At 42.6% G+C, this 15,061-nt stretch overlaps 1 protein-coding gene across 7 annotated transcripts in view; it reads right to left on the bottom strand.

Moving 5' to 3' along the window:
• Positions 1–353: 353 nt before the first annotated feature.
• The window catches only part of numb (NUMB endocytic adaptor protein), a 43,042-nt gene continuing 28,334 nt past the window's right edge, over positions 354–15,061 (bottom strand). Inside the window, exons 3-11 of one of the 7 annotated variants that reach the window (XM_005477407.4) lie at positions 13,512–13,586; positions 8,660–8,692; positions 7,826–7,900; positions 6,220–6,360; positions 5,806–6,010; positions 4,789–5,085; positions 4,503–4,646; positions 3,304–3,435; positions 354–2,642 (exon numbers count right to left, since the gene is read on the bottom strand). In XM_005477407.4, the coding sequence (XP_005477464.1) occupies positions 1,888–2,642; positions 3,304–3,435; positions 4,503–4,646; positions 4,789–5,085; positions 5,806–6,010; positions 6,220–6,360; positions 7,826–7,900; positions 8,660–8,692; positions 13,512–13,586 (1,857 nt within the window). In that variant the 3' untranslated portion in view covers positions 354–1,887. Of the gene's footprint in view, positions 2,643–3,303; positions 3,436–4,502; positions 4,647–4,788; positions 5,089–5,805; positions 6,011–6,219; positions 6,361–7,825; positions 7,901–8,659; positions 8,693–13,511; positions 13,587–15,061 lie in introns of all 7 variants that reach the window. The other 6 variants (XM_003442957.5, XM_005477410.4, XM_005477408.4 and 3 more) reach the window with 6 other exon arrangements.

Below are 15,061 nucleotides of genomic sequence, written 5' to 3'. Positions count from 1 at the left end.
TGCGTGCACTTTTAAGGTGATTGCCAGCAGCTTTCACACATTTCTGTAATTAATATTTAATATTACATTAGCAATTAGTTGCCACTGTAGCAAAGAGTATGTTTTGTCAAAAAAACCAAACAAAAACAACAACTACCCATTAAATCAAAGACATGATTTTTAATCATACAAAAATGACACAAATTATCAGATTTTGCGACCTGGAACCTATTAATATTCTTCTTCTTTTTTTAAATAAATCTCTGAATATAATTTCACTTAACTAATCATTTAAGAAGTTCATATTTAGTCATTCTTGTTAAGAGATTTCTCATATAAAGTGTATATTGCTTACAATCAAGAACACACACCACTTTTTCCTCTACCACCATAAATTTATTCAATCTTTTAGCTTCAGTATTTTTCCAAAGAAGTGGAACGAAGTAATGAAATAATTACAAAATGGAAAAATAGATCAGAGAATAGATCATATTCACAGGTTTGATTTAAAAAAATAAAAACATGACAGAGAGAGAGAAAAAAAAAAAAAAATCAGACAGTGAGAAATGAAACCATTAATATCTCCCTGCATTTTTCTGCTGCCCATCAGAACAACAGCAGTCTAACGGAGGTCAGGGTAAGTCAGCATGCAGCTTCTCAGATCCTGCAGTACCACAACTGACAAACCGTCGGTGATTGAGGTCACCTGGGAGGTGATGTCGAATCTTCTACTTTAGTGCTTGTGCATAAAAAACTTTAAAAAAAAAAGACCTAAAATTACCAACTTAAAACTTAAAAAAATAAAGAGGTGGATTAAAAACAAGATGACACATCCTACCGTGTTAAATAAAAACAAATAAGATTGTTACCACACAAAATAAAAATAAAAATAATGACAATAAAGACAGAAGAAGAAGTAAAACTATTAAAAACTGAGCACAGGTAAGAGAGGCAACCAGTCGGGCACCACCACCATCGCTAGGTCCACATTGGATGTAAAGCATCTCACTGTAAATAGGGTATCATTGCAGCAACAATCAATCACGGGATGCAACAGACGGCAATAAAGAGACTTGTCTTCAAAAATAAAACAAATAAACACAAAAGTAAAGCAGCTGTCCCTTCACAAAATCTCTTTACATCACATTAAAAATTAGCACTGCTGTGAGCTTTGTGTACAGTATAGATTCTTTATAGATATATATTTTTTGTATAATATATACGATCATTTCTTGTATACACAAACATAAACTCGATTCATTGTAGCTAGCCTGTGCCTTTGGCAAGATTACTTACAACTCTTCTGTTAGATTCCAAAGCTATTTAAAATATACTTAATGCATAAAAATAAAGATTTTGGCATCGTCTTGCTCTATTCTTAAGATTCTGGAAGCTGAGTTCTCTCAGTACTGCTGCATTCATCTGCCAGTTGACAGAGATCTTGTCCTGCCAACAGGGGGCGCTAGGAACTGGACTTTGTGAAAGGGAGCTGCCACGCCTGGGGTAGTGAAGGAAACTGCCACACCTGGGGAAGTTAGAGGAGCTGATGGGAGTGGCTCGGCACAGATATTCCACAGAGTTATGACGACCTTGCGCTCCACAGCAGAAACAAAATAATACAGACAATGCCAATGAAATGCCTCAGGGAGAGGGAGAAGGGGGATACACCCTGTTTTTTTATTTTTGTTTTTTGCCTTCTTCTTCCCTCAATGCCATGCAGGGTTCCGCTCCCTTCTGATTTGCCCGCTGTTCTCTACAGGCTTCACCCCCACCCCCTGCCGCCACTGAGATTTTCCACTAAAACAGAGAGAGAGGGAGGCAGAACAACATTCCCAGCTCTAGTCAATTAGTCAATTCAACCAATCCAAGTCCTTAACGTCCAGTTCTTTCTAACTTCAATCTTAGTGTTCAGAGCTGGATCTCAAAGGTTTTTTGTAGCTCAGTAGAGAAGGGATTTGTGGGGGAGGGTGTGGTGCGTTGGCGTGAGCGGCCCTCCAGGGCTGCCCACTGGGCCTCAAAGGCATCTTCCTGCTGCGGGGGAGGCTGTGTGGATGGGGAGGATGGAGCGATTCGAGATGTAGCAGCCCAGCTGTCCGCCCCGTTAAAGGTCACACTGTCACTGGATGGGTGCTGGGGAGCGGGGATTGCCGCGGTGGACTGCGGAGGCTTGATGAATGGGCTGATGTTACTGACAGGCTGAGCGTCATGCTGGGGCGTCGTGGAGACCGGGCCGGGGAACGGCTGGGGTTGTGTGGCTGAGCCAAACACATTAGCCACCATCTGTGAAGGAGTGATGCCAAACACAGGAACGCTGGGCTGAGGAAACGGCAGCCCATTAGCCATCGGGTGGGAGGCTGGAGCCTGAGCGTGGAAGGCAGGCTGGCGAGGGGGCAACATGGGCACAGGAGGGGGTATAGAGGGCAAAAAAGCCACTGGGGGACCAGAAGGTACAGAAGCCACGGGCATCGGCACTGGGGCAACGAACGGCTGGGGAGGGGGCGAGGCAGTTGCCAGGATTGGATTGGGCTGCGGGGCTCGGACAGATTTGGAGACTTCTTCTAACCACCGGTCTGCTTCTGAAGGTGTGCGTTTGTGGGAGGAAATAGCTGGAGAAGACGTGGGGGGCACTACGATCACTGGAGTAGGAGCTGACCAGTCACCTCCTGTCAGCAGAAAGTACAAGAATGAGTCTCGACTGAAAAATTTAACCAGACAAAACATGAGACACTGCAACACTGAGACAGAAGCAAAGGCAGGCAAAAAGAGTATCAGGCAAAATAAAAGTTTATCGTGCTACTGATGTCTGTGAGCAAGAATGAAGGAGAACCTTTTAAAGACCTGAAAGAAAAACACTTTTTCCAAGTTTAATCCTTGAGTTAAATGATCCATGTATGCATTCATGCTTATTCTGATTTTTAAAATCTTTATTTATCATAATCCCACCCTGTTCTCTTGCTCTAAAGTGTTACAAAAGATTTGGATACCTCACCTGTATCTGCTTTAAATAACGGGGGGCTTCTAACTTACCCCACACCTGACCTTTAGTTACTGGGTTGTACTATTTAGGAGAGCAGTTCTATAGCAAGACAAGATGTTTTAGGGACCGCCCTAAAATAAAAATCACAGATCCTACTATGTGCTAATCTGTAGTAATCCACACCACCCTTTAAGCAAGCCATACAAATTTGAATGGTTTGATCAAATCTTGTCTTCTTCCCACATATTCAGCTTAACTAGAAAAAAGTTCTCATCACATTAGACTCATCTTATAAGAATTATATTGAATTTTAACTCTCAATCCAAACCCTCTGATGAGCTGCTTACCTGTCTGTGCAGAGGCCGTTGCACCTGCAGGGCTTTTAGCCCATGGGTTAGTTTCTCGAGCGGGCAGAGCAGGGGGGAGAACTGAGGGGTTAGCAGTAGTGGCAGCAGGGAAGGCAGGAGTTGTGCCATTCACTAAAGCAAATAAGAGACAGAAGCTAGTACAAGCAAGCCTGTGCAATGGATGATGTCCATTGGACATGCACAATGTTACTCTGCATTTAATTAGCAGTCTAATGAGGCGTAAACTGCACGCAAAATAAATGTTATTCACTAAGTTATGAGAAAATATGAGCAGCCACACATTCTCCAACTGCAAATTTAAACTGCAAGCAACACATTCATCAAGTTATTGGAAGCTGGCTTAACTTCTACAGAGCAGAATTACAGGGAAATTCAGCCAAACTGTGAGGTATAAATAACGCTGATCATAAAAGTGAACAACCAGGGTTTTAGTGTATGCTTCTATATTTCCCTGAATTGGCAAATGCAAAAATCAACAGCTGACTCAGCTAAACCATAACAAACAAATAGTTAAAGTGGACCTATTATACTTTTTCTCATGTTTTGTCATATGATGACAGAGTTCAGTGACTGAACCTGGCATGGCTGTTGGTGCCAGTCAGACTGGTCTGAGCATTTCAGAAACTGCTGATCTACTGACATTTTTCTACATGACCATCTCCAGGGTTTACAGAGAATGGTCCAAAAATATAAAACATCCAGTGAGCGGCATCAACTACCTTGTTGACCATCCCTAATATGGCCTTCTCAGTCACACAGCTCTGCTCGCTTGCTGATCAACCCTTCTGATTACAAGAGGCAGCCAATTAGAATACATTTAGATTAAAAGGAAGCGGAAAAGAGCTAAAATGGTTTGATACATAACAATTATTTTGAGCTATGAATCATACAGAGCTACTCTAGTAGAGTCAAATAATAAAAATAATTTAATTAAAAAAAATGAAACAAACATAATATGTCCACTTTAAGCAACTTATCTGTTTTCACTTAATTGTGTGTTTAGTATTAAAAATAATCTTTAACTTGCAACAGGATCTAACTGAATGTAACCTTTTACCAGTAAACAGCAAAGTTATTTCGCTACTACTTTTTATTTATTTTTTATTTTTTTAAATGCAGATTCATTCAGAGCTTCTCACAGTACACACAGCTGATCAGAAAGTTTTATAGGTTTTTACCCGGTGCTACAGGAGACTGTGGGGATGAAGCCGGTTTAGGCATCGGCGCTGAAGAGAAGGGATCCTCTGGCGGTCCACTGAAGGCTGTGGCGATTTGAGTACACAGTGAACTGATGCTGTCACCTTCTCCTTCTAACTCAGGGACTGGAGGAGGTGCACATTAGGAAAGAGGTAAAGGTCAACATAAGCTTATATGCTATAGGAACATGGTAGAAGTATTTTAGAACTATGATTTATTGTGCATATTTGCACGGGCAGTAACAGCTGGACGGCACCCTGGACTCACCTGTGTTTTTCATGGGGAAGTCAGACTTGCGCTGCATAGTGGAGGGCAGGTCATTCATGCGCAGTGACTGCTGTCGTTTGAAGGGAGATGTCTTCTGACTGAGTGCCGGGAAGCCTCTGAAGGAGCTCTGCCTGTGGAGAATCTCAACCGGTGCGTGTCTGCGAGGTATCGCCTGAGGTCCCAGCATGGGCACTGAAAGAGGCGGTGACGATGAGGGGGACGGTGAACCGCCCGTCTGGTGGACTGACGAGTTTGTCACACTCACTGCCGAGTTCCCAGCAACCTTCACTTCTGTCTCTGCTGTAAGAGATGCGCAACATTTAGACAACAGGCCTCTGCAGTGGTAAGAAATCACAAACAAATTAAAGCTTAAAGCCGATTTAATCAGTCATGTTTTTTAATCATATCTCTACATCTGTAATTCATTGTGCAACACTACACCCCTTCACAGAGAATGCCAGGTGTAGGGGTCCAAGAACATCTTAGAATAGAATAGAATAGAATAGAATAGAATAGAATAGCCTTTTATTGTCACTGTACATCAAATGTAAATGTAATAAAAATGTAAATAGTAGGACAGCAAGAATAAATAACAGGCACACATTGGAGGACAGGTTGCAAAGAGCTTGAAAGTAGTGCAATGGACTTGGTCTGAATATAGAGCCCGTGATGAGGGTTACAGCCACCTTCTGAGTCAAATTACAAATCTGAGACTGGTGTCGAGGGGGAAACTTTCAAATGAATGGTTATATATTAGCTGATGTACATTTAAGGCATTTTAAGAAGCCGCTAATCTGCTGTCATGGCTTTGTAAAAGAAAGAAATTATGTAAAGCAGCATCAAAGTACTATATGCTGATTCGAGCTGTGCTGGTTTATCATACATCTCATTTAAAAATATATTCATAAACCTTAAAAAGTCAACATATCATAAACTATTAAACCTTTTTTAAATTGTGTGGGAGACAAGCCAGTCGATCTAATCCTGAGGACGGGGAAAAACACACCAGATACAGACCTTTTTTAGCATCTTGTAGCTGCCTCATGACTTCTTCCCGCTCTGCTGCCTCTGTTGCTGTAGTAACACGAAAGGAGCCCTCGCGGGTGAAAGTGGTTCTGTTAGTGTCAAAGGTTGCTGTGACCCCACACTCCTTTTCCCGTTTCTGTTTTCGTTCCAGGCAAGCAGCGAACGCACAACCCACAGCGTGACTGAGACGCTCTCCCTGAGAGAAACAATTCAAAAAGCACACCGAAGTGCATAATGTCAAAACGGCCATCTAACCTAAGTGATTCAGGGATATGACGGTCTTTTAAAAAAGGTTAATCGTACACCTGAGCAACCTTTGAATATGAACTCCAACATTTTTAATGTTCACTGTCAGTGATTATGAATCAGGAAAATAGAACTGCAGTTACAAAAACCAGTCCTTACTGAGTCTTTAATGGCCATAAAACAATGGCAGATCCAGCGTCGTGTGGTGCCATCCCTGCATATGTAAGAGAATGCCCGCTCAAAATTCCTGTCTGGAGCGCAGAATGACACCTTCTCTATTGTCTGGTCCAGAATCAGGTCCTGCAAAAAACACACACAACCTCAAAATTATTTGGTGTTGTGATTTTATTGCTCAAAGGAGGTTTTCTGATCATTGAGATTCTCTCAGCCACTCCAAATGTTCCAAAACTGGAGTGTCTGTAGCTCAGGGGGGTAGGGCAGGTCATCTAATAATCGGAAGGTTAGTGGTTTGATACCTGTAGTCTGCATGCAAGGTGCTTTGTATTGCATATTGTTGCTGCTTTGGTGCTCCATATAGCACCTATATCTATCTATCGTTCCATCCATCCATCCATATGTGTGCTATAAACACCTGTAGTTAAGTCAGTCTGTTTCAATTTGAAAACATGGGCTGAAAATTTTCACAGTAAATAATAACTGAATGAAAACGAGCCCAAAAAGACTGAACTAATTACATCCAGCTTCAGAAGCACCAGCCTGCACTTGATTCTGGTCTCTGACCCAACCCTGATTCTTACATAAACAAACTAAAAAAAAAAAAGTTTCACTCATGCAGGAAGCTTGCCACCGTTAATTCATTATTTTCTAATAAAGCATAATCTAGACAAATGACAATACAATTATAGAAAAGACAAGATCAACAGGGGTAATACAGGATGCAGAACTTCTTATCAGTACTTTCTCACAAATTACAGTTATTTTCCACACAAGGAAATGTTCTACTCCTTCATTATTTCTCATTTAAAATATTTAAAAACCAGCTTAGTACCAATCTTTAACAATTATCCCCAAGAAGTAAATTGTTAGCTAGAAAAATGTTATGAAAACCCAAATTGGTCAAGTTACATACAGTGAATAGTTAACTCACCTAACACATGCAGATTGGTGCATTTAACTTAAATTTATCTTAAACTACATTCTGTGCTCACCTGCATGAAATTGCTAGCAAATGGTTTATTAGTAATCAATGTCACAAAGAAAAATAGATGAGAAAAACGTATTTTCTTTTCCATGTTAAAATTTCCATTTATACAGCCTGTTAATAATTGAAACGTGTTGGTCAATTATTAAAGTTGTTCATCTTCCCTCAAGTGTCGCTGCAGTTCCTGCTTTGTGAATTCTTTCATCCTCTCTATGCACCTTGGAAGCAAGTGAAGTTGTGCCAGAAATTTTTTGCTGCCATTTATACAGCCTCACAGAAACCACAAAAGACCATCAGCACTGGCACTCTGAGGCTGTTGACGGTCAACAAAGTGATGCATGCAGTACCGGTTACTTCCAGCAGGTGTCAGTGGAACCTGTAACGTGACCCTGTTTACCTGAATCTTATCTACAGGTGCACTAAGTACATATTTCCAGAGATCTGCCTTTTGGAGGTCACTAGGCTACAATTGTAGTAGCTTATCTTATTCACTGGTGAAGCTCAGCGGCTTCCACCTTTACAGCTGCTAAAGCTACTTGTAATTCCTCCGACTGTTCTTTCCTTTTGATCAAGGTGCGACAGGCGACCAGAGGGACTCATTACCTTTGTTTTGTCGTCTACAACACGAAGACCATCTGCCGACACCCACAACACAGCTCGCACAGGCTTCTTCCCAGCCTGGAAAACACATGACAGGGATGGAATAAGTTAACAAACAAGGAAACTTTTTCAGTCTTTCCACATGCCTCAAGATTACTTCCCTTTGTGTTATTCCTTGGAACCTTCTCATAGAGGGGTAAGGGAGAAAAATATATATATATCAGTCAACACACACACACACACACACACACACATAGACACACACAAACAAAGCACACCTGTAAATAAATAGAAACCAGCAGGTAAAAAGACAAAAGAGAAGACAAGTCAGGAGTTGTTGTTTTTTTGTCACACAGCAGGACCCAAATTTAAAAGAAGGAAGTTGATATGAGATTTTTGTCCCCTGATGCATTGCCCCTGACAGTGAACCCCATTCGTTAGAACAACAACAATAAACAAGGAAATGTTCATTCACAAAAAAACTGTTCATTGTTCTATTCTTGGTTCAGGAAAGAAGAGCTGAAAGGAGAGTCACGCATGTTAATACCACACACACACACACACACACACACACACACACACCAGAAAAGTGCCCCGCCCCAGACTAAACCGCCCCACCTGCTCACAGCCACATGCAATGTTATGTTTGTCTCTCCCCAGACAGATCCCCCTGTATTACGAACGTGTGTGTTTGTGTGTTTTCTTCCAGCCTTCAGATATGATCAAAGGGTGAAGTGTGAGAGGAAGAAAAATAATAATAATAATAATAATAATAATAATAATAATGATGCTAATAATAAAGAGAAACACACTCAGACACACAAAGCAATAACTTACTTTTGAAAAGAATCCTTTGAAGAATTTCCTGTCCTGGAAGTGGATATGGTAAAAAGGGAGGGTGGGTGAGAAGGGCGGAGGAGGTGGAAGGAGGAACAAGGCATGAAAATGTTACCTAGGAAGTCTAAAAATTGTCTGGAGCCAAAAGTAAGGGATTGGATTTGGTTTGTTTTTGGTGAAGCTGGGTTATGTGTGAGAGTGAGTGGGTGAGGGAATGGATCAAGTAGCTCCATGTGATTCCACAATGAGAGAGATGTTTCGATGAGTGATGATGTGTTTGATGATTACTGTTAGTAACACCGCAACGGAAGAAAGAATACCCTTGAAAGCAAGACCTCTACAGGCAGAAAAACCACCCAGGAAAACGTACAGAGCCGTCTGAACAGAGGTGATGAAGATGGCAGATCATTAGGTTTCTGTCTGTGGACGCAAAATTCCTGAATCCCTTTTCATTCTTTTTCCTCTCTGATTCCGGTCCTTGCATGGTTGTTCAGCAGACAGAAACAAATTCCCACTGACAGCAGTTTGACCTCTGAGTCAAACCTGTGACTGTTCAATGGTCAGCCTGAGTCTGGAGTCATGTTTAGGCTTCCACAACCACATCAAAAAACCAAACCAGACCTGGCCTAGTCTTAGCCACCCCACCCTCCCTCTTCTTTCCCCTACTCCCCAAGAATTCCTCGCCTCCCCATAAGCTGTGAAAAGGAGTACCACTCCGCTCCTGTTACACAGCCATGGTGGAGACGGCACTCCAAGCGCCATGTTAATGCATGATTTAACATGTTAACCAGAACTGGAGATTCATTTGGAATGAGCTAAGCGATTGTTAGGGTGTGTGAGCGTGAGAGTGTTTACATTTATGTTTGTGAGAACCACACAGACATGCTGATGATAGCAAAGCCTGCAAAGTTAGTATTAGTATGCTATGGTTAGGGGGAATAAATCTCTAAAGGGTTAAGAGGAATGTGGAGGGAGGAGGATTTCGAGGCATTTCTCTGCATTAAAAACCTGCTTAAAAAGACAAAAAAAAAGCACCAACAAAAAGGTAACACAACATTCAAGTATTCAATGTGTGAAGTGAGATGGAACTAAAGTGAATGGGAGGAGATTTGTGGGCAGAAAGCGTAGTTTTTAAATAGATGAAGGTGATTCCAACAAGACGAAAAAATAAAAACAAAGCTATGTAGCCAACATGATCGCTGTTGATAAAAAAAATAATAAGTTGAACATTGAACATAAGTGGAACATTTTAACTACTGCCTACAGTTAAAACCTTTCATTGTCACACCCAACTGGTGGTTTAAAGTCATTTTGCCCTCAAAACAACGGTAGCCACCAACAGGATGTGCAACAACGTATTGCACATCTTGTGCAACATCTGTCACGCTGCTGCTTTCTGCAACAGCTCACACCTTACAATATTTGTCGCAAGGATGAAATAAGTCTCTAATGCAAGACAGCGTGCTCTTAATCCTGGACAGGGGATTATTATTGATGATACGTGGCTTATTTACTTATTTTTTTCCTTCATGAGGTCAGGTTTGTGGTTTTAAAAAAAAATAAAAAAAATAAATGGCACTGAGACCAGAATATTACTAGTGGGGGAGGGTGGCACAGGAAGTACTTTAAAAGTCTGCATCACAAAAAGCACGTAATTTAATTGTTTTAAGTCTACCGTCAATGATACATCCTCAGGCTACTGGGCGTTCATGCTCAAATGCAACTACGTCTTTTAATGTGTCAGCAGTTCCTCGTGGAGTGCCTCACCCAGTCTGCACAAAGGTAACACTCCAACGCACTATCATCTCCTCAGTAACAGCAAAAACATTCACACCGCAAAAACTCAGAATACACTTCAAATCCCCAGGCTGCTGGCCAACAATGGCAGGAAGTGATGTCACGATGACAGGAACAAAAAAACAAACAAACAAAAAAAAAAACCAACAAGAAAAAAGGCAGCCTGGAGGTTGATGGTGGTGCAGTGCAGCTTTCTTCTCCACTTGCCTCTGCCCCACCTCCTCCCATGTGAGTCACGGGTCAAAAAGCTGTGAGAAAACTCTTATTATCGTCCCAAAGGCTGCTGGGAATGCAGCGGCGTCGCCTCAGAGCTGTGGCTGTCACACTTGCAATCACACACCGGCTGGAAGACTGGACCACCAACATACACCCTCAAGCACAGCGCACATACAAGGACATCTAAACTCAACACATTTCTTTCTGTGCAGCTATTTCTCACGGCACATCAGCTTATTGTCGCTGTTCTTCATGTTTTTCATCCGTTTCAAGACTTTAAGTGCCGATGTTGTCGGACTGTGTTGGTAACGTGGCTGCAGTTAGCTGACTTTCAGAAAACAGCCTCCCATCATCGGCCAGGAGCAGATTTTAAGTGCCTACAGGTGTGGAGCCTGGTTTCTGACCAATTTAGTTATTAGTTTCTGGAAATAGAGCAATATTAACTTGCATGTCTCTCCAATGGTAGGGACTGTATTTGTTGCCTGGAAACAGTCTGCTTATTAAAGCGTCAGAGAGGATGAACTTGGATGTATCAGGGCCTCACTAATTGTATTTTTGTTTAAAAGGTGGCCCTGGTCTGCTCTGACAATCTAGCTTTGACGTGGATCATTGGCATCAGGGGGCTGCGTTTCAAACCATCCATCAAGAACCTCTCACTCCAACCTCATTTTCTCAGCAAAATGCACACTTCGTATGCTGCATCAGAGGGTCACAGTACGGCAGGATACAAACACTACAAACATACTCTCATCTACTGACTGAAATGGAATAAGAATGATGGAAATGAGGGGCAGACTGACACAGTACAGCAAGACTCAATTCTGTTTGCTGCTCCACTGCTTTGAGCTCCAGTGATGAATGTTAATGCCAGAAAAATAATACTCCTGTATGATGAATTTTTTAACTGTGAAGACTTAGTATCACTATGTAAAATCTATGGGACAACCCTAAGGAACACAACAACAATGTGCACCTCAAGGCGGTGGCACTACAATGAGCAAAGCTGGGAGAGGAAACACAGATCTGCATCCCTGCCACTGGGAAGGACAGGCACCATCTTGGAACACATTATGCAGTTCTCAAGCTACTGGCAGATTGTTTTCCGGCATTTCCTGTAAGACAAGCCATTCAGGGCACAGGTAACGTGCCACATCTATGCCAGAGCTCAACATTTAGCAAGAATATAATGGCAGCAGTTAAACTACAAACATAAACTTTTTTGTTTTTCTAACACTCCCAAAATATAGTTTTGGGAGTGTTGGTGTAAAATACCGATTCTGCTTGTAAACGCAGACCAATGAAGCCGTGCATCTGTCCATTTACACATAAGGCTTTTGGTCAGTGAGGAAAGCGAGGGCGAGCAGCAGCGGAGGAGACAGGGGAGGAAATGTCATTAGGCTGAGGAGGGTCAGACAGTCGCAGCCTGCAGGAGAACGGGAGGCAGAAACACCCGCCTCTCCTCTCGAGTTGGCTCCATTTTGTCCGCCTTGTTAAAACGACTGTAACTCAATAAGAGCTCGCGGCCTCGGGCTCCGTGTTAACCACGTGACCTCATCAAGCACCAGTGTGTGCACGACACTGCTGTGTGTTTCTGTGCGTTGTATCTGCAGTCGACCTTTGTGCATTTTCTGTACACTAAGAGAACAAGCGTGCTGCAGGGCATGTGTGTATACATGCAGCGTGTCTGTCTGCTCTGCCTCTGGGTGCACTTCGCCCTGTGTGCATACACATTATCCCACTATGAGCTCCATCTCAGTGTGCACGCTGTGCAGCGAATGTCGACAGCTGTATCCAAATATAAGCAAATGTACAAATTGCCATATGTGCTCACGTATGGTTCATGTCAAACCTTTTCCTCCACAAGTAGTGTGTATAATCCCTGTTGTGTTTTCTAAAAATATAACCAAATGTCAGTATGCAAAAGTGAGAAGAAAGGCCCTTACATATAACTGTAAGACTGCGTGTGAGTGTACATTCTCATTATGTGTCATGCATTTCAACTAGCATTGCAATTTAAGTATTTAAAATGAGTCCCAAGCATGTTTTTCTGTATAATCGTGCTAAGAAAGGGTTCTCACAGCTCAAGCAGTCTTCAGTAGTTTGTTGAGCTAGACTAAAAGGCGCTTTTTCACAATAGCAAGAAGAAGAGGTATTGATAACAAGTGAAACAGGGTGTGAATTCTTAATTGTTCTGAGTCACCTCAAACTGAAACCAAAAGCTGTCAGCAGACACGTCGAGCGGGAGATTCATTACCATTGCTGGCAAAGGAATCATATTTATGTCTGAGCATGACGTCCTCCTGATGATACAGAGGCCGACTCTAGCGGCAGACCTGCCGACTCAGGTTTGGCCCCGACCACAGAGAATCAGCCTCTTTTGCCCAGAAGAGTTTATGACCTGGGTGGGGCCTTGGCAAACAACTGACAACGTGGAAAAGCAATAGCGCCGTTGCTTTCCCCCTGTCCTTCCCCTCCTCCTGCTCCTCAAACTGGAATTTGTTCCTTTTTGCGCAACTCCGCCGGAATCTGCTCCAGCAGGAAGTACGTGCTGACCTGCTCTGGCTGAGAGTGTGTGGAGAGAGCCAGACAGGGGAACAATCAGACACACTTGGGCCTCTATGTACTAGAAAGCTAAGTAGGAATAAGCAATGATAACACTCTTGGAAGGAGAGAAATGATAGCTAAAGGAGGGCTGCCTTAGAAATTGTTTTTAGGAAAAGTCAGTAGGATGTTGGGGAAATAGAAAAGTAATGGAGGAAAAGTTGAAAGAAAGAAGATACAAGTAGGAAATAGCAGCCTCATTCCTGGAAGTACAGAAGATTTTTCTAGTGAAACCTACCGTCTTCAACCGTTTTACTGCATCTTCACAGATGTGCATGCCTCTGGATTCATCCACCTCCACATGTCCCAGGTACTGCAGGGCAGAGAGAAGTAGATGGACAGAAAAAAAGGAAAGAATGAGTAATGCTGTGACAAACCTTTCCTGTGGCTATCTCTGCTGAGGTTTAACTAAGGCTACAATAATAAACTCTAGAATGAGATTAGGTATTTAAATGAGCCCAGATTGTCTAATATCCCCTGGTACCCGAACGCTGGTGATTTATACACCTAATTAAATTCCGTTTTGAGGTCAATTGCAGTCAATAGCTCCCTAGCTGATCTCTAATTTTGTCCATGGAGAAAATGATAACCCGTTCCTGAGAAATGTAAATGGGCAAGTGTGTAGATTGTAGTGTGTGATCCTGTTAGGGACACAGGGAAGATCAAAGAAGCACGCAAAGTGGCAAAAAGAAGCTGCCCCTTCCGATCTCTTTGTGAGCTGACGGAAACAATGTAGGCTGAATATTTTCTTTTGAGCTTCACCAAGTTCCAGTAATGACTGGCTCATCGAAACTCTAGTTAAGACTATAGCAGGTTCCAGGTTGTTCCAGGTTATTACGCAATAACTTGGCAGATGCTCCCATAGTATATTACTCCAAGGCTTCCCACAGTATATTGTTGCTGGAGCAAGCTGCTTCACATGAATCAAAACTGCCTGTACTGACACTTCAAGTATAAAGTAAAGAATAACTTTGAAGTCAGAGCAGTGCATTTCAGCTAGTGGCCTTCAGCAGGGTCATCTTCATCCTATCCTGTGGCTTGTGAGTGCAAACATCCTGGTTTTACTGTGAAGTTGCTGATAAAGCTGTAGTGGTGACCTTTTCGGACAATTTTCCTTCTCGCTGTACTTTGGAAGTAAATAAAAGGTCTCCAGTTATGTTAGACAAAGTCAGCACGCCTTTTAAATCACACAGAATTACAGTTCATGGGGAAGGGTAGAGTCAATACCCCATATATGCCAAACATTCATTGAGACTAAGCTATGGTAAATAGAGACAAGATATGTCAGGATTAGTCAGATTCAGCACTGGAAGCTGCACTAAATGATCGTCCACATTATACGTTCAGTCCAATCATCAATTTCTCGAGGGAAACCCTGTGCTCCTGACTATGGAAATACTCACCAGGAGTGAAAACCTTACGCGAGTAGGCTGAGCTCCAACTGAATGAACAGAAAAGGCTGCCGCTGCCTGCCTGAACCTTCCCGCCCCTTTCAGACCTGAAGCAAGATCACGCCCTGCTGTGTGTCACTCCAGAGGAGTCACAACCTTGACTACCCCAGAAGCCATTGTGCATGCTGAGCCGGAGAGGAAGTCCTTACCCTTTCCTTATAGATACACATGCTGACCAACGCCTTTCACCCCCCCCCCGGCCCTGCTATATTGAGCGTGTGACGCAACCGCTGTGAGTCACACTGTCGCCGTATTGGAATACACATGCACGTAAACACACATCGATGCATGCAAACGTGCAAGGTGTTAAGGACAATAGTGATGTGAGGAGGCAGCT

The sequence above is a fragment of the Oreochromis niloticus genome, linkage group LG19 (assembly GCF_001858045.2).
Source record: "Oreochromis niloticus isolate F11D_XX linkage group LG19, O_niloticus_UMD_NMBU, whole genome shotgun sequence".
Classification (NCBI taxonomy): Eukaryota; Metazoa; Chordata; class Actinopteri; order Cichliformes; family Cichlidae; genus Oreochromis; species Oreochromis niloticus.
Note: the sequence above shows the minus strand (reverse complement) of the source record. Positions and strands in the feature narration are given on the sequence as shown.